At 45.4% G+C, this 22,002-nt stretch overlaps 1 protein-coding gene and 1 pseudogene across 1 annotated transcript in view; both read left to right on the top strand.

Annotated features, from left to right (window-relative positions):
• LOC136168512 (antigen WC1.1-like) overlaps positions 1-5,260 on the top strand; it is a 52,994-nt pseudogene extending 47,734 nt beyond the window's left edge.
• An 11,716-nt stretch (positions 5,261-16,976) lies between these two features.
• The window catches only part of LOC136172499 (antigen WC1.1), a 58,833-nt gene continuing 53,807 nt past the window's right edge, over positions 16,977-22,002 (top strand). Inside the window, exon 1 of the mRNA XM_065941966.1 lies at positions 16,977-17,049. Coding sequence (XP_065798038.1) covers positions 16,977-17,049 — 73 coding nt within the window. The remainder of the gene's footprint in view (positions 17,050-22,002) is intronic.

Here is a 22,002-nt window from a genome sequence, read left to right as displayed (position 1 = left end):
ACACCTGTTGTTTGGACTGAGCCAAGGACCTTTAGATAATATTATTTGGGGACAGGACCACCCCCAGCTGTTCCTGATCCACTGTTTCCCTGTTGTTTGCAGGAAGAAGACCCAAGAGCTGCCCAGCTGCTGCCCCCTGCACAGGTACGTCAGCCCCGCCCCCTCCCCAGGGCCCCAGGGGCTCCTTCCTCCCACCAGGGGAGTCACAGGAGGGGTTGCTGCCTTTTCAGACAGAGAGAAGCTCCGGCTCAGGGGAGGAGACCGCGAGTGCTCAGGGCGGGTGGAGGTCTGGCACAGCGGCTCCTGGGGCACCGTGTGCGATGACTCCTGGAGCCTGGCAGAGGCCGAGGTGGTGTGTCAGCAGCTGGGCTGTGGCCCGGCCCTGGAAGCCGTGCGGGCCGCGGCGTTTGGCCCTGGAAACGGGAGCATCTGGCTGGACGAGGTGCGGTGCGGGGGCCGGGAGTCCTCCCTGTGGGACTGTGCTGCGGAGCCCTGGGGGCAGAGCGACTGCAAGCACGAGGAGGATGCTGGTGTGAGGTACTCTGGTGAGTGAGGGGCTTGGGGTCCGCCCTGGGTGAGCTGGGGCAGCACCGGGTAGCAGGCTGAGCTGGGTGTGGTCGGAGTTTGTATCCAGACAGCATCCTGGTGCTGGGGCTCTGACCTAGGATGGGGAAGCTGGGAGGACTGTACACTGATGTTGTGGAGACTGGGGGGTGATTTCAGGCTCAGGAGGGAAAAATGGGCTGCCCTGTGTTTTGGTCAATCACCCTGCTCCAAACTCCTGTTTTTCTCTATAGGTGCAAAGACAACATTGCCCCTGACTACAGCAGGTACTGTGATCCATCCACAGGCAGGGGAGAATACTCAAATATTGGGGGCCTGTTCTGTGGGCCCTCTGACAGCTCAGGAGAGGAAAGAGTCTGAGGAGCCCTGGCTGGTGGGGAGGAGCCCATGGCTGGTGGGGAGGAGCCCTGGCTGGTGGGGAGGAGCCGGGGCATTACTTTGGGGAACTCCCCTGCCTTGGTTCCCAGGGCCAGAAGGTTCTCATACCCAGAGCCCAGGTGAGTCTGGTTCCCGTGGTGCAGATTCTAAGGTTCTTGCACGGCCCCTGAGTGTTACTCTTCATCAGTGAGGTGCGGGTCCCAGGATTGTTTGACGCCCTGTCTCCTGAAGCCCAAGGGGAAGGGATGAGCCGGGTCCTCAGAGGCTGTCTCGGCAGGGCAGCTCCCTGACAATCCCCGGCTCTGTTTTGGCTGGAGTGGAGTTGACTTGTCTCAGGATGAGACCCGGAGAACCGCAGTCACTGTCAGTGCACTTGGGTCTGAGACTGGGACGCCATTGTCCAGAGCTCCCTTGAAATGCTGGCACAGGGGGTTTCTCTGTGCCCAGGACCTTCTCCAGCCCTCTTGCCTGTTCTCCTTAGGGACCAGAACAACCTCAAATCCTCTCTCTGGCATCTTCTCCCTGCCTGGGGTCCTCTGCCTCATCCTGGGGGCCCTTCTCTTCCTGGTCCTCGTCGTCCTGGTGACTCAGGTGCTCAGATGGAGAGCAGAGCGCAGAGGTGGGCTGCAGGGGGACTGGGGACCAGGGAGCGTGTGTGCAGGCAGGAGATGGGGCGGGTGTGAGGACAGGAGCCTGGGCCAGCTCTCTGCTCTGAGTCTGCAGACTCCATGTGCTCCGTGCTGAGTTCTAAGGGTTGAATAGACAAAGGACTGGGGTGTGAACTCTCATAAGTCATGGCCTCTCTTATGAGACCAAAAAGAGTTGGGGCTGAACTGTGGATTCAGGTCAGACAGGGGAGAAGGTGCCGAAATGGTACATGGAGTGGGAGACAATGCCAAGTTTCAGGCAGCCCCTGTGTGAGCACAGGGGAGATGAAGGGTGGGTCTGCTGGATCGGGGTGTCTGGGACAACATCTCTGACCTGCTGGGGCATCTCTTAGCCTTATCCAGCTATGAAGATGCTCTTGCTGAAGCTGTGTATCAGGAGCTCGATTACCTTGTGACACAGAAGGAGGGTCTTCTGGGCAGCCCAGGTGGGTGTCTCTGTTTGCCCTCCTGGGACCTCTGGTTGTCACCACCCACTGGCTGTGCACATCTTCTCAGCGTCAGCTGACCCCTCATGTGCCCCAGGCTCACAGAGGTGGCTCCTTCAAAGTGGCAGGATGGCCTGTCACAGCCCCGTGAGCCCCCAGCCTCTGTCTACATTGCAGGAGTCAGGCCTGTCCCTTCTCAGCCTTAACACAGGTCCCATAGGTGTGGGGAGGGTCATTCTGGGTGTTGTTTTTCTCCACTTTAGGCTTCCTGTCAGATGGTGAGGACAGCCATGACTCCAGATCTGCTCCAGGTAATAGAGGTGGACCTGCTTCAGCTGAGTGTTGTGGAGGAAAGTTTTCCTCCTCATAGAGAGGAGATGTAAGGGGGACAGTTTTCCTTTGATGGACCAGAGGCATCCCTTGTGTCCAGATAGGGTCTGTCCTTTTTCTTCTCTGGGTGTTCTATGATGTCTCACATTTGGGGCTGGGCCCTCTGTGTCCAGAATCACAAGAGACACACACTGGTTCTAAAAATAACATCTGTAAAGCACAATTTGTCAAAATACTTTAGTAATGCTCAGTGGTGGGAGAGTTGCTTTGAGATATATATTTTCAATCAGGAAATATTAAGATATGTAAAATCATATTTTGGTTTATGGACACATCAAAATGAAACATGGTCTCCAAAAAAAAAAAAAATCTTTTGAAACAAGGAGTGACTGGTGCCTCTATTTAGCAGCTCAGAAACTCTGGGTCAGAAGGGATCTTAGTATTTCCCAGATCAACCCACTTATAATGTGGTTTCATCTGACACCTGTTCTTCCCTCAGAAGCCCCAGATCAGAGGACTGATGCCCCTGGTGAGGATTATGATGATGCTGAAGAGGTACCAGTGCCTGGGGCTCCTCCTGCCTCTCAGGGGAACAAGGAGGAAGTGCTCCCAAAGAAAGAAGATAGGATGAGGCCACAGACAGGTGAGTGGGGTTAGCTGACCCCTTGTAATCTTTGGTCTCTGTCCAGAAAAAGGTGAATTTGAGCTCCTCAATGCCAAGCCTCTCTACAGTTTCAAAACATGGGTAATCTTATGCATTTAATGGGCTTCCCTGGTGGCTCAGATGGTAAAGAATCTGCAATGCAGGAGACCGGGGTTTGATCCCTGGATCAGGAAGATCCCCCTGAGAAGGAAATGGCTACCCTCTCCAGTATTCTTGCCTGGAGAATCCCATGGATAGAGGAGCCTGGCAGGCTACAGTTCATAGGGTTGCAAAGAGTCAGTCAGACACAGCTGAATAACTAGCACTTCACTTCACAACCATATGCTATTTTTAATGCTGTCAGACTCCTTGGGGATGAGGATTCACTGTACTTTCAGCATTTATGTCTTCATAATGCATGGAGAAGGGAATGGCAACCCACTCCAGTACTCTTGCCTGGAAAATCCCATGGACGGAGGAGCCTGGTAGTCTACAGGGTCGTGAAGAGTTGGACCCGACTGAGCAACTTCACTTTCACGTTTCATTTTCCTGCATTGGAGAAGGAAATGGCAACCCACTCTAGTATTCTTGGCTGGAGAATCCCAGGGACAGAGGAGCCTGGTAGGCTGCCATCTATGGAGTCGCACAGAGTTGGACATGACTGACGCAACTTAGCAGGAGCCGCTGCTCCATAATGCAACATAAATGTTCACTTTATATGTGATATGCTTGCATTAAAATTTATAGATTAGGGACTTTTCTGGCAATCCAGTGGTTAGAACTCTTCATTTTCACTGCTAGGCCCTGGGTTCAATCCCTGGTCAAGGAACTAAGATCCCACAAGCACTGTGTAGTGGCCAAAAGAAATAGATAGCTTATAGATTAATTGAGCATATTTACCAAATCCAAAAATAGACAAGTGTTTTGATAACATCTCTGTGCTGCCCTGTATATGAAAGATAGAGATTTAAAAAATGTATTGCAGTATTGAAATTTGTGAGGCATTCTGATAATTTAAGATGAGCTCTGTTTAGAAGGTTGTAATGACATGTAGAAAGTCTATGGTATATGGTGGCCTTAACATTAAGCCATGTTGGTGGATCATTGTGTTGGGGGAGTGTGTGATTTCCTTGGTTCTGTCTCGCTGCAGCAAAAATTTGAAGTGACAGATGGACCAGAGTTACAGCTCAGTTACAGCTCAGTTTTATTTGGCAAGCAAAGGAAAATACATCCTTGAGGTGTGAGGGCAGGTCACCCAAAAGAAGCAAAGAGAGGCGACAAGAGAGGCTCAATTTTGGCTCCTCTTTTTATATGTTTTATCTCTTCCCCTGAGCCTGCCCTATGTAAACTGGGCCAGCCAGGAGGGCTGTTTGTTTCACCTGAGGTTCTCACTCCAGTCCTTGGACCTTCTTTTGTTCTATTTTCTTGGGTATTTCCTTTCTTTGTCTTTTAGCCACCGCCATTCTGGACTGCTTTTTCCCATTCTAACTACCTAACAGTTGATTCAGAGTTTGTGATCAGCTAAGGTCTAATTTCCTCCAGATATTTTAGTGGTCAAGAGAAAACATTCTTTCTCTGGAAAGGAGTATTTCTCCATCTGAGGGCCTGTGTGGTCCCTGGGGAGGGGCCATCTGTGGATGCACCCGTGATACCATTTGTAGACATTTAGGAGCATGCATCAAGGCTACTAAGAGCAGAGTTGGTTTATGAGTGAGGAACTCAGAATTTTCCTGTCTCCACTCTCCCTCTAATTGTGATTTCATGTTTGTCAGTTGTGAAAGGAGAACATGTAAATTCATTGTTATGCTCTTACCATTCCTGGGCATTTCGTTGCTGATTGTGTAGCCTGGAGGCAGGTCTTCATGGAGGTCCTGTGTGAGAACAGGTCTCCTGTAATGCAGGGTTTCCACGTGAGCTGAGGCCCCAGAGACCACATGGACCGGATCTGAGAGGACAGCTGGGATCCATCCTCACTGTAACTGATGTGAAATAGTCTGAGCATCCCTCCAGGGATGGTTTGTTATCACAACTTGCTTAACTCACTTCCTCCACACTGTTTGGTCCCCTTGTCTCAGTTCTAATCATAGTTTTCTTTACTATTTCAGGCTCTTCTCTGAATGTCTTTAGAGAGGAAGCTGATCCTGGGGAAGGAGAAGAGAGCACCTGGCTGCTCCAGAGGGAGAAAAGGGACACTGGATATGATGATTTTTAAACTCAGTGCCCCTGGAACTTCCAGCGTGACTTTCCTGTGATTTGTACTAAATACAAGATGATGCCTCAGATATTCTAATTGTCTGTATTTCAATAGAGTAGTGTTGACTTGTGATTGTGTTATATGGAAATTGCTCAAAATGAAATATTCTGAATAAAGTAGCTTTTTTTGCTTTGTTAATAGTCACCAAGTTCCATGTCAAATGCTTTTAGAGGATTGGTCCTCAAACACTATTTTCCTCAAAGGAAATACAAGACGAGTGCGCTGCCCTGTTTTCTCAACTTCTTCAAAGGCTAATGAGGGCATGAATTTGCCTGGGATCACAGATGCTCCAGGTCACTCTTACTAATAAAAAGCATCTAAACTTGGTCCACATTCACACCCTCCTTTCTAGCAAGATGACTTTTAAAAATTTTGTTGACCAAAAAGTATAGTCAGAACCTGATAGCGTTATTTTATTTGGTGGGAATGCTTAAGATTTCAAGCCCTGGAGATACAGCATCTCAGTAGCTCTGAGAAAACTGCTCCAAGGAGGCACAGGGGAAGTCAGGCTATATACAAGTTTGCAACAAAAGGAGCAGGCAGTCTGAACAGAAAAGATCAGGTATCAAGTTAAGGAATTTAGCATTCTATGTATGTGAAGATGCAAGCCTCTGGACTCACTGAATTCAATTCTTTCATATGCATATCAGTTATCTGGGGTCAATCCTGTTTCCTTGTTCACCTTTAGGAGTGGCAGATGGCTGCTTCTTGCATTCCTCCAGCTCCTCCGCAATCACCATGGGGAGTGGGAGAGTCCCCTGGATCAGTTTTGGGAGCCCTCATTCACAATTGGAGACCAGAAATCATTGATGGCTGGGACATTTCTTGTTTATTGATACGGCAGGAGATATTTTCATTTCACAAACTCATGGAAAAAACCCAATCCTGAACATTCCTGTATGTTCTTACCTGAGATATCACATCACCTGGTTTTAACCTGTTCTTGGGCACCAGACTTGGGTGTGGGTTTCAAAGTGGGAGTTTTTTGGTGGGAGAGAATGAATACAGCTTTTCTTATCCTGCCTAAATTTTCATGGGTCAATTAAAACTCTAACTCTAGGTAACTACCTCTGCCTTTTCATCTCTCATTCCCTAGGTTACTTTATCTGTTTATTCCTCAGGCAGATATAGATTCCTCCTTGCTCTCCTCCCATGTCTAGTCGTTATCAAATCCTTATGAATCCATTCTTTCCATCCCTGCCTACTATTTCTTCAGAACTTGCCATTTCTTGTCTGTCCAATTATCTAGCCTTCTGAGCAAATTATATCAGCTCATATCTTTCTCTGAGTTGATGGATGGCAAATTGGTGCTCACCTACACCCTGCATCCACATGGGACAAGAGGGCAAGAAAGTGGAGACTTAGGCAGAGGGGATCCAGAAGAAGGGATAGATGGGAAAATCAGGTATGTTTGTCTATTTACGTTTCAAAGATGTGCATGGAGGGGTCTGATAGATTGAATTCTTAAAGGAAGAATTTTAGATTCATGGGCTCCTCTGAAAACATACTGTTTCAAGATTGCTTTAATCTGGTTACTACTGAAAATGTAAATGTAATCCTGCTGTGATTCTTCAGGGTAGAGAGAGCTGTCATGTGGGAGTGGCCAAGTAAAGATTACATTTCACAACACCACCGCCCCCCCAGCCCCCAATTCCATTGTGGACATGTGGAGAGGCTGTTGAACTAATATAAGACCTGAGAGTGATGGCCTGTTTTTTTTTTTTTTTTTTAATTTATTTTTATTAGTTGGAGGCTAATTACTTTACAATATTGTAGTGGTTTTTGCCATACATTGACATGAATCAGCCATGGATTTACATGTGTTCCTCATCCTGAACCCCCCTCCCACCTCCCTCCCCATCCCATCCCTCAGAGGTCATCCCATCTCGGCACCAGCCCCGAGCACTAGTCTCATGCACCCAACCTGGACTGACGATCTGTTTCACACTTGATAATATACATGTTTCGATGCTGTTCTCTCAGGTCATCCCACCTTTTCGTTCTCCCATAGAGCCCGAAAGTCTGTTCTATACATCTGTGTCTCTTTTTCTGTCTTACTTACAGGGTTATCATTACCATCTTTCTAAATTCCATATATATGTGTTAATATACTGTATTGGCGTTTTTCTTTCTGGCTTACTTCACTCTGTATAATGGGCTCCAGTTTTATCCATCTCATTAGAACTTATTCAAATGTATTCTTTTTAATGGCTGAGTAATATTCCATTGTGTATATGTACCATAGCTTTCTTATCCATTTGTCTGCTGATGGGCATCTAGGTTGCTTCCATGTCCTGGCTATTATAAACAGTGTTGTGATGAACATTGGGGTACACGTGTCTCTTAAAGTTCTGGTTTCCTCAGTGTGTATGCCTAGGAGTAGGATTGCTGGGGCATATGGCAGTTCTATTTCCAGCTTTTTAAAGAATCTCCACACTATTCTCCATAGTGGCTGTACTAGTTTGCATTCCCACCAACAGTGTAAGAGGGTTCCCTTTTCTCCACACCCTCTCCAGCATTTGTTGCTTGTAGACTTTTGGATAGCAGCCATTCTCACTGGTGTGTAATGGTACCTCATTGTGGTTTTGATTTGCATTTCTCTGATAATGAGTGATGTTTAGCATCTTCTCATGTGTGTGTTAGTCTGATGGCCTGGTTGTGAGTTGAACCCTCCTAGTTCCTGGCTGATGGCTCTGCATGGTGTCCAGGGCTCTGACCTACAGTCACGCTTGCAGTCTTCATAGTTCTAGACTGTGCTTGCGGATGGGAAGATGCCCAGGACTTCTCCCAGGGCAGCTTACATAGCTATTCACCATTGGGAAGTGATGAAGTAAATGATATATGATGAAAGAAATAAAGTATACCCATCAAGAAGTTCAGGGAACTCCAAGAAATGCAGATAAAACAACCAAATTCAGGGAAAGAATATGTGAACAAAATAAGATTTAAAAATTATTATTTATTATTATTATTGTTTTCAATTTTTGGTTTCACTGGATCTTTGTTGACACACATGGGCTTTCTCTAGCTGCAGCAAGCAGGCACTACTCTTCTTTGTGGACGGCAGGCCTCACTTTGTGGGGGCTTCTCTTGTTGTGGAGCATAGGCTCTAGGTGCACAGGCTTCAGTAGTTGTAGCAAGCCGACTCCTGTTAGCAGTTTGCGGTCCTAGAGCACAGAGTAGTTGTGCACAGGCTCTGAGTTGCTCCGCAGAATAAATTCAGTTTTTTTTTTTTCTATATGGAGACTGAAATCATAAAAATGGAAGCAAAAAGGGAGTTTGCTGATGGTTTAGTGGTTAGGATTCAATGCTTTCACTACTGTGTCTGTATTCTGTCCTGGTCAGACAACTGTGCAATGTGGCAAAAAAAGAGATTCCTCAAGCTGTGCAATGAGACACAAAAAGAGAAGGAACCAAACAGAAATTCTGTTGCTTAAGGTTACAATGAATGAAATGCAACAAAATAAAAAAGCTACAGAGAGCATCAGCAATAGCAGAAGAATCTTTGAGGCACAAGAGGAGAAAATTGAAATTAGCCAGCCAGAGGACAAAGAAGAAAAAAGAATGAAAAAGTGTGAAAGAACCTGTGCGAACTTTGGGATGACATTCACAGTAACAACCTACACTTTATTGGGGTCCCAGAAGGAGAAGAGAGGGAGGAAGGGACAGAGATTGTACTTAAAGAAATAATAGCAGGTAAGTTACACATCTGATGAGACTTAGGCATCCAAGTTCATGTAGCTAATAGGTCACCCCTCAGAGTTCACTCAAAATGATCGTCTCCAAGACACACTGTTTATAATGAAGACAAAGAGAGAATTTTAGAAGCATCAGGAGAAAAGCAAATGCTCACAAAAAAGAAATTCCCTTATGATTATCAGTGGATTTCTCAGAAGAAAGCTATTAAACCAGGAGAGAAAGGGATGATATATTCAAATTGATGAAAGTAAACCTGCCAGCCAAGAATACTTTTCTCAGGAAGGTTGTCTTTCAGAAATGAAGATGAGATAAAGACTTTCGCAAATAAACAACAGTTGAGGGAGTTCACCAACACAGCTTTGTCCTACAAGATTGCTGGAGGGAGTTCTTCAAGCTAAATGAAGGATGTTAATTACTATATGAAAGAAGTGAAATTATACAACAGACTTGTAAATGTAAATGTGTAACCCAATACAGAATACTCTAACACTGAATATGGTAGTGTGTTAACCAGTTAGCTCTAGTCTAGGGGAAGTATTAAAATAACTATAGAGAAAAATATTTTGTTAGTGATATACAATATAAAGAGAGGCAAATTCTGACATCAAAAACAGAAAGTGTAGGAAGGGGATCAAAAGGTAGAGCTTTTGTATGTGATTGAAATTAATTTGTTATCAGTGTAATAGAGACTACTATGTCTATAAGATGTTATATGTGAGCCATGTGGCAACAAAAATGTAAAAACCTACAGTAGACTCACAAAAAGTAAAGAGAAAAAAAATCAAAGCACATCATTATCCAAAATCATTCGTTCACAGTTCTAACTGTTGGACAGAACAGTCGAGTTGTCCTGGTCTCTACAGCATCCTTCAAGATCAGCCCCAAAGGGCTCTCCTTTCACAAAATAAAAGACTAATTAGTCTGTTTGTTATGACAAGCCAAAGAACTCTTTCTGCACCTGATCTCCTTCCTTATATCATGTAGATGGTGCAGCTGTACTTTTTTAATTGCAAATTTTCATCCTGTGATATTCCTGTGTGGTTTTAATTGAAAAACTGCCAAATGATAAATCATCCCAATACCCTGTCTCTTCTGTTGGTTCTGATACCCTTAATAAGAAGCCACATGTGAGTGCGTTGTGGTTTGTCTTGTGTAGCCTTAGAGATAGAGATTTGCAGAGTTCGTTGTGATGTATCTGGTGGTGATGTGTGCCTTCTTTTTGAAAATCAAATTTTGCCTTGTTAATTGCTGAAAGCATTTGCCTTTAAAACAAAGATATCAATTAGCTAAATGATGTCCTCAAAACTAGTTCTTTATATTTAAGATACTTTCTTTTAAAAGTCTAGCATAGTGCCATTCAGTAATTCAATAAACATTAGCTGAGCATCTATTAACTTAAAGAGAGTGGAAATATAGAGCTTATATACAGAAACAGGCCTCACTCCAATCCTGGGCCCTGGCAGGGCCTCAGCAGATGCCTGCAGACTGTAAGAGCCTTGGATAGCATGCCCAGATGCGGAAGGATTCGATGATAAGGAAAAGAGAATCTGTTCACAGACTTTTATGTTAAAGGAGGAATACATGTTGCTGTGTTTCCAGAGATCTTAGGCTGGTCTGCAGGCTGGACTCAGCTGCACCAAAGTTCCACGTGCAATAGAGCATCAATTCATAGAGTTCAAGTCTGAGCAACCACTCAGCCTTTGAACTATGAGGGTCACTCCAGTGGCACTAATCTTGGGTTTAACAGGCTTAAGAATGACCACCCACAGGAGCTCAATAGCTCTCGAGTTGGTCATTACATCAACTCTGAGCAGAAGTGGATTAATCATGAAGCTAATGAAGATTCACATTCACAGCCTGTCCTTACACCAGCCCCTTCCAAGTCCCATGAGGGAAGCCCTAGGGTTGTGCTCACAAAGATATAGGTTTTGAAACAGCCATGTTCTTGAGATGAGGAAAAAAATATTCAGCAAAATCATTTCTTAACCAAATGTGAAGTAGTTAATTAAGTGCATGGAGCACTAAATCCAGGAATCAAATTTGTTCAGGAAATCAAGAAAAAACTTAGGGGGCTTAGAAAGTACATGCTGCCTTTTCATTAGTACAGGATTGGTGGAAGGTAAAAACAGGATCAAAGATGAGGAACTGACTAACTCAGAGGAAAGAAGAGCTGTTTAAGAATGAAGGTCAAGATGCTAAGAGACAAATTCGGGAAACTGAGCCTGACTGTCAGGACAGGGTGAAGCAAAGGGAACAGGAGATGCACCGGGGCGGGTGCACTTAGACAGAACTTACATCTTGTTGGTCAGTCAGAAATGGTGACTGAGAAACACCCAAATCCAACAGAGGAAACAAGGTGAGACCTGAGGGGGCAGCTTGGGATGAAGACACAGAAGGAAGAGGAGATCCAGGAAGTTTCTGCTTCATGTGACACATTCTGTCTTCTTTTCAAGTCTTCTTTCTTCTTTGTATCCATCAGAGGAGACTCTGTTCTGCTACTGGAAAAAATGACCCCCAAATCTCAGTCACATACACACACATATATACACACACAGACACAAATGCACACACAAACACACACTCATATCGAGACACACACACACTCATCACAACCTACAGATGTTTGTGATCAGTGAGGCTCTTGCACGTGCACCATCTGGAACACGCAGCTTCTGTGACAGGAAAAAGAGAGAGACTACAGAGTCACTCTTGGGCTTTTCCTGCCTCCACTCGGAAGTGACACAGGTGAAAACACTCATGTTTCATTGGCCAGAATGAGTCGCTGGGGAGTAGAAATACAGCTATTTGACGAATATTACTGCCTATCCACATCCTTCAGCAGAACTCTTGAGAGCAGTGCTGTCAGTTTTTTCTCACCTTGGAGAAGCTTCGGAGGTACAGCTCTGTGCAGAGATTGAACGCGATCTGACCCTCCGGAGTGGGCTTGAAGGCATTTTGTATTTGGCTCCTTTGGCTGGTGTGTCTCTGACTCCTTACTCCACTGAAGCCTGTGCTGAGTGGGATTAGTCAGATTTGTGTCTTCCCTGCCCCCCCGCACCCTTCCCCACTCAGTATAACTAACTGCGTAGTGATTTTCAGCATTTGTTCATGCGTTCATTTCTCATCCAGTATTTGTTAAACTCCATGTGCCTTTACTTGGCCCTATAGAAACAGTGAAGAACAACACACAATGCTTGCTCTCAAGAAGCCCCCACTTTAGAGACAATAAGAAAATTTTTACAGATTGAAGAGTCACAGCAGTAATTTTGAGCTGGAGTAATTAGAAAGAGTTCACAGAGGTGACAACTCTGTGCATTTAAAAACAGGGAAAGATATACATATTTTCTTTCTGTAGTGGGCTTGAAAATATGTCCTCCTCTAGAATTCAAATGTGCATTAATGTAATATTCGCTATTTTTATAACTGATTTCATCTTGTGCAGTAGCAAGTGGTGTTTGAACAGACTGAAAGTTCTGCAAAGTTAACACAGACTCTCCCATTTAAAATTTGTCCCCCAAGTTAGCTCGGGTTAACGGTAATAATTATCTTGTTGACTCCAGTTGAAGCTCCCTGCTGAGACTGGTTTTCCTGTATTTAAGGAGACATCTTGTGTCTCCTGCTACAGATGGTGTCTGGGGTGGGAGGGTTTCCTTACTTCCCAACAGCAGTGGGGAAGGGTCCTTGGTCTGCATGGTCTCCACTTAGAATCTGCTTGTCTTTGATTTAGTAGCTTTGATTGCTCTGGTCTCTGGGTATCTGAAGCTGCACTATGGAGGAATGAATGAAGGCAATTCAGTGCCATGTTCCCTGTTAGATGTTGCTGGTTATAGATTGTAAAGGGCTGAAGAGAGATGACAGTCTGGACCTTAGCCAGCTCATGACCAAGCTCATCACATGCCCTTGTGAAGAAGTGGTTTTTGGTAAAGAAGCCTTTACCAAACTTGGTCCCAACCATATAAGGAACACAGATGGTGAGGTGGGTCTCCAACACTTTGGTGTAACAAATAATTTAATTGTTTCCTTTTAAAGTTGTATAGTTATTTTTTAATCCTAAAATATTTTGTATATTAGTCACTCTGATTGGTCCTGAAAATGTCCCTCTACCAAGGATATTTAATTATTAATTTTCCCAGCAAAGAGATTACTTAACTTCTGAAACCTCCATATTTTCATGGTGATTTGGGCATAATAATGTTACATATTGTATTGCTTTACAATCCATAAGATGAAATGAACAGTCAAAATTAAAGAACAGGATTCTTCCTGCTCTTTACTTCTGCACTTCTAATTCAATATGGAAGCTGTAAAACTAAATTTTTTATAACAGAATTTCTTCCTGTTACAGTTATGTGTGGTTTGAATTGAAAATATGCCAAATGATAAGTATATAAACATCCGAACCACACGGCCATATCTGATTAAGACCAGAACAGGAGGCTTCACGGTGTTCACCTGTCAGTGTGCTGAGTTCTGTCTTCTTTATTTTCGGATATACAAAGATGCAGCATTTATACATGTTTAGAACTGGCTGTCTCAACACTGCTCTTGGAATGGGGCTAGCCTTGTTTCTGGTATGGCAATTGACTGCATTCATTGCAGAGAAGTGTAGTGAACCATACATAGCTTTTACCATTTAATCATATTGAAATATCATTACAACAAGTGACACAACTTACATTGTGCTGTTAAGTCCTCACATCAAGTTAAATTATATCTCAAAAGATTTCTTTGGATTGAAATGATTTGTGCAAAATACCTGGCTGACATTCATTCATTCAGGTATACAATAGACATCATTTAGGATATTTAATTAGCAGGCACTGGGGATAAGGAGGTGAATTAGACATAGAACATTTATCAAGTCCATTTATAAAGTAAAATTAGCAAGTAAAAAACTTAATTCATGAGGTTCACAGTTGGTAAGGTCAAGGTTCTTGAGCAGTAGAACCTCTCTCTGGGGCTCAGAGAGAAAGGGTGATGTGTGGAAGACACAACTCTGACCCCAATTACCATCACAGCATGTGGTTCTGGGAGAGTTTTGACAGTTCCAGTCAAGGCTCCAGGTAACAGAATTGAGTTCCTGTTCTAGAGTCCTGGGATTCCTGGGATGGGATGGAGAGAGTGGTCCTAATATTGCTTCTCCACCACTATGATGTACTACTATTAACTAGTGGTTATTTCTCTTACTAAGGCCAACTCATTTAATTCTAACCAAAACTATACATCTATACACATGTCATGTATATATCTATATGTATACATGTATACATCTATACACTATGTCATCTATACACAAATATAACCCTTCGTTTATAGACAAAGCAACTATACAGAGAGTTAAGGACCCTGTTCAAGGGCACACACATGGTATGTGGCTGAGCTCTCAGTCAGGCCAGGACAGACTGGCTCCTGAGCCTGTCCTCCTGATCCCTGAAGTTCACATGGACACAGCTGGTTTAGTGTCCGCCCCAAAGCTTTCCTCCTTCAAATCTTGGATGAGATTGGACACTGAGATTTCCTTATGTGTCAGAAAAGACGACCCTCATCAGAGGGTGAGTTGGGCCATGCTGACCCTGCATCCCCAGCTCTGGGGTAGAGGATGCTGCCTGGGCACAGCCTGCCAGCCCTGGGTTGGCCCCTCCTTCCTGCCCACTCCATCCTTATAACAGGGTATGGAGTCCCTAACAGGATGTTACCTGCGAGATCTCAATCCTGAGGTGAGACCATGTGTACCTGGTTCACTAAATGCATCCCTGTGTCATCCTGAGGGAGGAATGACTGGACTCCAGGAAGCACATCCTGTATTCTAGGTATTTGTCTGGTGGTTTCTGGTGATGATGTGGAGTGGAGTCCATAACTGGGTAAAGAATGGTGACTCTGGGCCCAGAGGGAGTAGAGTATTGACTCTAGTGACTGAGCAGATCCTGTTCCTACTCCAGTGCCTGAGTTTATATTCTGGTTCTGACATTTATAATCAGTTATTATCACTACTGTGTTAAGCATCCAGAAGGAGATGGGGTTCATGTACAGATGGGGGCTTGGAAGTCAGAGGAACACAGGACAGGTAAGTGTTATAAAACAACAGGTTAATATTAACATATTTAGAGTGACAAAAGCGTGTGTTCAATTGACTTTTCTCCCTTTTCATTTGCCTGAGTCTCAAGTAGGAAGGACGGGCATGGCAGGACAGAGAAGGTGTGTCTGCTGACTGGGATGAGGCGTCCTTCCAGTGGGGGATGTGACAGGGCTGTAGCCTGGTCCACAGCTGCACTCCGTGTTGGCTTCACCGAGACCTTCAGGTGTGGGTGGGGGAGGGTGTGAAGCCATCTCTGAGCTCTGGTGGGGACTCTGAGGCGTGTGTGTCACAGATAGGTCCTTCCCCCATTTGTGCCGAAATGATGAGAGTCAGGGTGAGTGGGCTTCATGGTGGGTTTTTGTGGACCAGAAAGGTGCATCATGGGAATCTTTAACCCGGGGGGGGATGAGGAGTGAGGGGAGTATGTTAGTGACGTTGAATTTCGACGGGGGAGCTCTGTCTTGCACCATTAGGGCCCTTCTGTCTCTATGCTCATCCCTCGTCTACTTCCTGGGGAGCATCGGGAGCTTCTCTGATCAGTGGAACACAACAAGGCAGCAGTGGCCACGCTGGACATCACCCTTCTGCTTGGCTCTGTGCCCTCAGTCCACCTGGCTTCCATTCTTGCTGCCAACTTTCCTCTTAAACTCAGAATGAATGAACCCTCTTTTCTGCTTCATTTGCCTCTTCTTTGCCCCTTGCCTGCAGCCATTGTGCAGCGGAATACTTTCTATTTATCCCTCTGTCTGGGGGCAGTTACCTTAAACAATATCTTGCATCTTCTTTAGTTATGGCTTATAATACAAGTGTGTTCTGAATCCTATCAAACAAAACTTTCTATATGCAAAGGGGGAAAATGTGAAGTTAGAAAATGTCAATCTTTCTAAGCTATGTATTTTCTTCTAGAGTTTCCCACTCCTATTTTGGAGGGCTAGGGTTGAATAATGACTACTACTTTCTCTTTGTTTCCTATAACAGCAATCTCCTTCTCTCCTGAAGCATCATTTGTTGACTAGCTGAAAGGGGTATTTCACATAAAATGAAATGCAATAAACAGAAAGGGATTTAGCATGTCCGAAAATCCCTTATAGGGCTTCCCAGGTGGTTTAGTGATAAAGAACCTGCCTGTCAATGCAGGAGACACAGGAGACGTGGGTTTGATCCCTGGGTCAAGAAGAACCCCTCAAGAAGGCAATGGCAGCCCACCTTAGTATTCTTGCTTGGGAAAGCCTATGGACAGAGGAGCCTGGAGGGTTACAGCCCCGGGGTCACAAAGACTAGGACACAACTGAGCATAAATACACCTTCTCCAGGACCCAGTGTCCAGATCATTCTGAGAAGAGAAGAAAGACCTGCAAACTCCACCCCTCAACTTAATGGTTTCCACCTCACCCTCTGTATGGTCACCTGTGAATTCCTGAAACCCTTGTCCTCATTTTCTGCTGGCCCAATAAGTATTCTTGTATTTCAAGCCTTCTTATAGTACTCTGCTTCCGGTCTGAGGTCAGTACTGGGGAGATCAATATTTGATTCCACTAAAGTTATTCTCCACAGGCCAATCGATTCCACAACTTGACCCTGTGAGACCTCACAGTTCTTGGGCATCAGTCAGGGTGATCAGAGGAAAAAAAGTACTCATAGCTTTCTACACCAGCCCCGGTCATGGGGCCTGGCATTCAGGACCCCGGGAGCAGGAGGTCAAAGGACGGTGTTGCTCATATAAGGAGATATTGAAGATGCAGAAGCTCATTGGTGTTTGAGCTTCAGAAAGTGGCAGATGCAGCCTCCGATAGTGCCTGAAATGGTGAAAGGTGTCGCTATTGGCTCTCAGGAGGGAGGATGTAGGGGACGGCTTATATAGACCCCAGTTGGCACCCTGATGCCTCCTCACAGGCTGATCCTGCAGCTGGGACTGTGACCTTGAGGACGTGAAGTCAGGATGGCTCTGAGCCAACACCTCTCCCTCCAGGGACTCTGTGTCCTCCTCCTCGGCACCGTGGTTGGTGGTCAAGGTAAGAGCTGCCCCTCTGTCCTGGGTCCACAGCAGGTAGTGGACACCTTGATAAAGGGAAAGGGGTATGGAGCTGTGGAGCCGCATTCTTAGTGTTTTTGGCCAAAAATGAAGCACTCCGACTGTGAATACTGGTCCCTTGCCTGTGGGGAATCCATTGGTCATAGAGGCAGATTTTACAGAGCAGTGAGGTTTGATATGGACCGAGGTGGGTCAACCTGACTCCCCTCTCTGTCTCCCTTGTTCTCAGGGAGCTTTAGGAGTCCCAGTGACTCCCAGTGTGTGCAAATTCCAGTGACTGACCTCAGGTTGGACTCTGGGCTGTTCCCACATGCTCCACATGCCTGGTGTGTGAACACTGCCTTCAGATCCCCGTGTTTCCTGTGTCTGTGCTCCTGTAGGCTCTGTGCTTGTGTGTGTGTGTGTGTGTGTGTGTGTGTGTGTGTGTATGTGTGCAGGTGAGGAGTGTGTGAGGAGTGTGTGAGGGTGTATGTGTGTGTGAGGAGTTTATGTATTTGTTTGTGTGAGGGTGTGAAGAGTGTGTGTGTGTGTGTGTGGACTATGTGAGGGTGAGTGAGGGTGTGTGAGGAGTGTTTGAGTAGCGTGTGAGGGTGTGTGTATTTGTGTGAGAACATGTATGTGTGGGAGTGTGTGAGGCTGTGTGTGTGTGTGTGTGTGTGTGTGTGTGTGTGTGTGTGTGTGTGTGTGTAAGGGGGATGGATCCTGTCTCTGTGAGATGAACGGGGCCGCTGAGCAGGGACTGAGTCCGCTGGTCTGTGAAGCACACAGGGTCTCACAGCGCTGGGTGTCATGGCCGCTCCTTGTAACTGGATCAGAGATAATGGCGCACCTGCCTGCCTCTCTCTGGCTCCTCTCGCCCATCCCCCCGGCTCCCCTCTGCTTGTTGCCGGGTCTGCCCAGCACTGGACTCTGTGAGAGGCTCTGCCTGCTGGCCTCGCCTGTTCCCACCAGGTGTCCATTATGGAGCAGAGAAGCCTGCATCCAGGAGAGAGGACCTCTTGTCTGTAGAGATCAGCTGATTCATAGCCTCAGGTGTATAAGTTCCTAAGTCCCTGCCCTGTGACTCATTTCATGATGCCCTGGGGGCCTGGGACGGTCCTTTCCCCTCCCAGGAGCTGCTGTGACTCTGTAGGGAGCTCTTTCTCTCGTGCCCTTTCCTGCCTCTCCCTGGGAGCTGCTTCCCCCTGAGTGAGAGAGGAGTATGTCATCAGTCCTTCTGTCGTGGTCTGCAAGGTTTCTTTGGACAAATCCGCTGATCTGCTTAGGGGAGTCTTCTTGGGTGACAGAACTTTTTTCTTCTCCTTAGACTTTTTGAATTCTCTCTTTGTCTTTGCATTCAGACAGTTTACTCTGTGCGTCTTGGAGAAGGTTGTTTTGGATTGAAATTTTGGGGTTATTTATTAGCTTAGAACTTAGATGTCCAGTTTTCCCCCAGGTTTGGAAATTCTCAGTCTGTCTTTCTTTCTTTGCTAGGTCTCCTTGCTGCATGCGGGATTTCTCTAGTGTTGCAAGCAGGGGCTACTCCCTGCTGAAGTGCACAGACTTCTCACTGTGGTGGCTTCTCTTGGTGCAGACCACAGGCTCTAGGTGCACAGGTTTCAGTAGTTGAGGCACACCAGCTTAGTTGCTCTGCGGCATGTGGAATCTTCCTGGACCAGGGATTGAACTCATGTCCCCTGCATTGGCAGGCGTATTCTTATCCACTTCACCACCAGGGAAGTCCTCAGCCATTATTTCTTTTCTCCTTCACTTTCCTGTGACTCCATTCAATACATTGTTTCTCTTTATGGTATACACAGTTCCCACTGCTTTCTATATTCCTTTCATTCTCTTTTTGTTCCTCTAATCGGATACTTTCAACTGACCTTGCTTCTAACTTATTCTTTTTTTTTTTTTCTTTTCCTTGGTCAAGTTTGTTGTTGAATCTCTGTACTGAATTCTTCAGTTTACTCATTGTATTGTGTTCATGCTAAATTGACTCTTTGTGACCCCATGGACTGTAGCCCACCAGGGTCCTCTGTCCATGGGATTCACCAGGCAAGAATACTGGAGTGGGTTGCTATGTGCTCCTCCAAGGAATCTTCCAGACCCAGGGATCGAACCCGAGTCTCTTACATCTCCTGCACTGGCAGATGGGTTCTTTACCACTAGCACCACCTGGGAAGCCCATTCATTTATTATTCAACTTCAAAATATCTGGTTAGTTTTTTTTTTAAATTTTATATGTCTTTATTGCTCTTAATTTATTTGTATTATTTTCCTGGTGTCAAAAAATATTTGAAATCTCTTGTAACTCTCTGAGCATCTTTTGAAGTATTATTTTGAATTCTTTGTCAGGCAATTCTTGGATCTCCATTAATTTGAACTGGTTACAGGAGGTTTACTGTATTTTGTTTCCCCGATTCTTCTTGATGTCTTATTCTCTTGTAGATGTCTGCACATTTAAAAAAGCTGTCACCTCTGGCAGACACTAAGTCCTGATTTCAGTAGAGAAAGCCTTTCACCTCTGGGTAGAGGCACACTGGAATGTACTGCAGGGTGCCAAGTACAGAGGCATAAGGTGGCACTGGGTCTGGGAGAACATGAGGCTGTTTGGCTCAGGCTGCTGACATCCACAGCATTGACAACTGTATGGTGTTTGGCAAGTGTTGCAGGGAGTCTGCTGTCACTGGAATGGTAGTTGGTGCCCTCAGCAGTGCCTCTGGTTCCAGAGCCTGGGGATCATGACCAGCAGTGGTGGTGGCCAGAGCCAATGGTGTGCACACACTTGGCTTTGGGGGCCTGTTGCAGGTGCATCTGTGGGGGAGATGATGGTTGCAGATGCCCATGTTGTGGGAAGGCCTAGGAAGGCAGCAAAGGCCAAGACCAACAATGGTTCATTGCTCAAATTCATGTCCACTGAGCTGGTGATGCTATCTAACCATCTCATCCTGTGCTGCTCTTCTCCTTTTCCTTCAGTCTTTCCCAGCATCAGAGTCTTTCCCAATGAGTCAGCTCTTTGCATCAGGTGGCCAAAGTATTGGAGCTTTAGCTACAGCATCAGTCCTGTCAATAAACATTCAGGGTTGATTTCCTTTAGGATTGACTGGTTTGATCTCCTTGCTGTCCAAAGAACTCTCAAGAGTCTTCTCAAGCACCAAATATCGAAAGCATCGATTCCTCAGGGCTCAGCCTCCTTTATGGTCCAACTCTCACATCCATACATGACTACTGGAAAACCATCATCTGTGTTTGTTATTAATTCTTTCAGGGGTAAAATCTGCTGCATCTGTCTGCAGAGTGGGTCACTGTGAACTGTGATTGCTCCTGCCATGTGGTTGCTATTGGTGCTTTGCTCTTCTTTCTTTTGCCTAGCCATCTCTATAAGCCCGGCTCAGCTTTGCAGGTCTGCGGGAAGTGAACCTGAAGCAGGATTTTCATATGGTGCCCCCAAAGGCTAGGGACACTTGTTACTGAGCCTGCTCTTACCCTCCTGGCGAGAGGAACTCCCCTGGCACCCTTGACACTGAGTGATTCTGGTTTGGAGGATGTAATGATGCCTCCAAAATGACAGTATCTTTGTTCTGCCCGTAGTCTGAGTCCCCGGTCAGGAAAGAAGACTCCTCGAAACAATGCAACTTGCAATAGGGGAATTTATTACTGACTCGAGCCAGGGCCTCCCGCCCTCACCAAGGGTGTGAGGACAAAAAGGCCCCGAGCCCCAGTTCTCTCGGGTGTTTATTAGGTCAAAAAAAGCAGCAGGTAGTTGGCACAAACGGATTGGTTACACAGCGGGTAGTTGGCGCAAGCGGATTGGTTACACAGTTGCAAGGCAATTTTTGTTGGCCCAACGTGGGGCTTTCAGCTTTCCCTGATAGGTTCCCCTTTTCTTGCTAGGCATATGTTGATTGGCTAGCTCCAGGAGGCCTGATAATTATGTTACCCCGGGAAACCAGGCCTACTCTTAGTCTAGGCTGCCTGTCATGGTGTTAGCTGTGACAACCTCACAATCTTGGCGTGGTCAAACTTCTTAGGGTACTCCAGATCTTTCTGGAGCTGTTTTTGTTACTGATCGCTGTCTAAGTTTGGTCTTTTTAAGAGGATGGAGGCTACTGTCTCCTAAACAGCATTTTGGTAAAGGCACATTTGAGGTCTTTACTCTTTTTAGAGATTGGTCTTGAGTGTAGAATTTTAGATTGGCAATTTTTTTTTTCTTTCAGTAAATCTAAGGCTTAAGTCTGCTCTACCCTGACATCTCTTTTTGTTCTTGGGGTTTTAGATGTTAGTATAGATGTTTCTCAATTTTATACACCTAGTCTCTATGTTAGTAGTTTTCTTTCTGTCAGTTTTCTGCTGTTATTTCCCATTTTAGTAAAAGTAAGCTAGGTATGGTGTAGTAAAAAACCAAAATGTATCCGTATATAACATGTTCTGTTCACTTTGGCAGGACTTCTGCTATCATAATTCTTCAAGCACTCAGGTTGTTGAATTCCCCACCATTATATTATGCTACCACTGCAATATTAGGCTGCAGGATTTGCTGTGGTAGAAAAATATATTGGCTCTTAAGTGTTGCTATGTGGAAGTGACATCATTTGTTCTGCCACTTTGTTGAATGAGCCAGATCACATGGCTATCCTTAACTTCAAATAGGCAAGGAAATATTACTATTTCCACATGCTCATAAAAAGAGGGTTTTAAATGTTCCTGAGCACTAGTGATGTCTCCGTCTATAATGTTCCTGCAAATGAACTCCTTTTTAATGCAGAAACCTGAGTTGTCTTAAAACTTAATCACTAAAGTGACACCTGATCACTTTTGTCAAATTCCATTTGTTAGATGCATGTTACTAGGTACATTCGAGTGTGGATTACACAAGGACATGAACACAGGCAGCAGGAATAACCAGGACACTGTAGAGCCTGTTACTCCAGCCCTCTGTTCCTAAGCTGGA

The sequence above is a fragment of the Muntiacus reevesi genome, chromosome 1 (genome assembly GCF_963930625.1).
Source record: "Muntiacus reevesi chromosome 1, mMunRee1.1, whole genome shotgun sequence".
NCBI classification, from domain to species: domain Eukaryota; kingdom Metazoa; phylum Chordata; class Mammalia; order Artiodactyla; family Cervidae; genus Muntiacus; species Muntiacus reevesi.
Note: the sequence above shows the minus strand (reverse complement) of the source record. Positions and strands in the feature narration are given on the sequence as shown.